The 1,476-nt window shown below is 40.5% G+C and overlaps 1 protein-coding gene across 1 annotated transcript in view; it reads left to right on the forward strand.

The window, feature by feature from the left end:
* The window catches only part of Itpr1 (inositol 1,4,5-trisphosphate receptor type 1), a 381,954-nt gene that overhangs the window by 234,832 nt on the left and 145,646 nt on the right, over positions 1-1,476 (forward strand). The window contains exon 35 of the mRNA XM_023713283.1: positions 940-1,068. Within this exon, the coding sequence (XP_023569051.1) occupies positions 940-1,068 (129 nt within the window). The remainder of the gene's footprint in view (positions 1-939; positions 1,069-1,476) is intronic.

The following is a 1,476-nucleotide window of genomic DNA, read 5'->3' on the forward strand; positions in this document are numbered from 1 at the left end:
TCTGCTCTGCTCTTGTGGCACAAAAGTAGCCATGACAGCACAACAAACGTGTGTGACTTTTTTCCAGTAAAGCTTTATTTAGAAAGATAGCTGCTGGCCCTTTGTTGACCCTTTAATTTAATTGTTCCTCAGTGCTGTAATTAATTAATGCTGTATTCATTTCATCTTGTGACTATGTTCTGAAACCTCCCACTATTAGGGTTAGAACATGATCATCTGCTAATAAAAGTGTATTTTTATTCCTTTACTTTGTTTTTTAGCATAATCAATGTTATATCTCAGATTATAGAACTAATAAATTTAGTAATAAAAATGTATTCTCTAACCCTGTAAATGGCTAATCTTACTCAAACCATCAAAATTAAATAGAGGACAGCTGAAATGTAAGATGTTTTTCTTATCTCAAAATCTGATGTTCAGTTATTGTGAACCATGGAGTGCTGTTTTGAACAGTGTTTGTTTCTTCTATTGAATGGAAGAGCATTTGGGGACTGGAGTGTCAGACATGCCAGGCCTGAGTGGCGCATTTGACTCTCTTGATCATAGAGAGCAGGGCTATGGTTCGCAGCAGTAGACTGGAGGGCCTCTTACTTTCAGGTAGAAATTGAGGCTCTTGTGATTACCTCTTTGTCCTCTTCAGGATTTTGTACTTGCTAGACTCAGGTAGGAGTTGCAAGCGGTAGGAGTAGCTTTGGCTACCGCTGATCAACCTTAATATTGTGTGCTTCTATACCCTAGGATATCTGAGCTGATCTTATGTCTCTTTATCCACTATGCAGAATTTAGCTTTTGCTAGGGTCTTCTGTTAAGGGGATAAACACTGACAGCAGGCCTTTACCTTTCATTGTTAAGGTTGTGAATTGGGAAGAAGGATCATGAATTTCTTAACATTCAGCTAAGGATTAAGTGTAATGTTTAAAGTGTGCATTTGTCTCGTAGGCCTGTAACAACACAAGTGACAGGAAACATGCGGACTCAATTTTGGAGAAGTACGTTACCGAAATTGTGATGAGTATTGTCACCACCTTCTTTAGCTCTCCCTTCTCAGACCAGAGTACGACTTTGCAGGTAAGAAGCACAACAGAGCTGACCCTGTGAGTCACTGGGACATGTTCCTTGCTGTGTACTCTGTCACTGAGAGCCAGCCAGGAAAGCTGCTTTGGTTAGTCAGGTTAGATGTGTGTCTCCTGTAATATAAAGTGAAAATTGTTTTGGCAATGCCCATACTCTAAGAGACTGTGAAGCAATATTATGAAACCAAAATGTCAGAGGAAGAAGAGAGTCAGGAAAAGTGGAAAACCATTAAACATATATTTGTTCTTTGGTTTTCCATGATGGCTTCTCTGTTTCTCTCTGTCTCTCTGTCTCTCTCTCTCTGTCTCTGTCTATGTCTTTTTCTCCCTCTCCCTCCCTCCCTCCATCATCTCTCTCTTTCTCCCTTGCCTTCCCTCCCCTCCCACCCTCCTTCCCTTCTTC

The sequence above is a fragment of the Octodon degus genome, unplaced genomic scaffold (assembly GCF_000260255.1).
Source record: "Octodon degus isolate 3935 unplaced genomic scaffold, OctDeg1.0 scaffold00030, whole genome shotgun sequence".
In the NCBI taxonomy this organism is placed as follows: Eukaryota; Metazoa; Chordata; class Mammalia; order Rodentia; family Octodontidae; genus Octodon; species Octodon degus.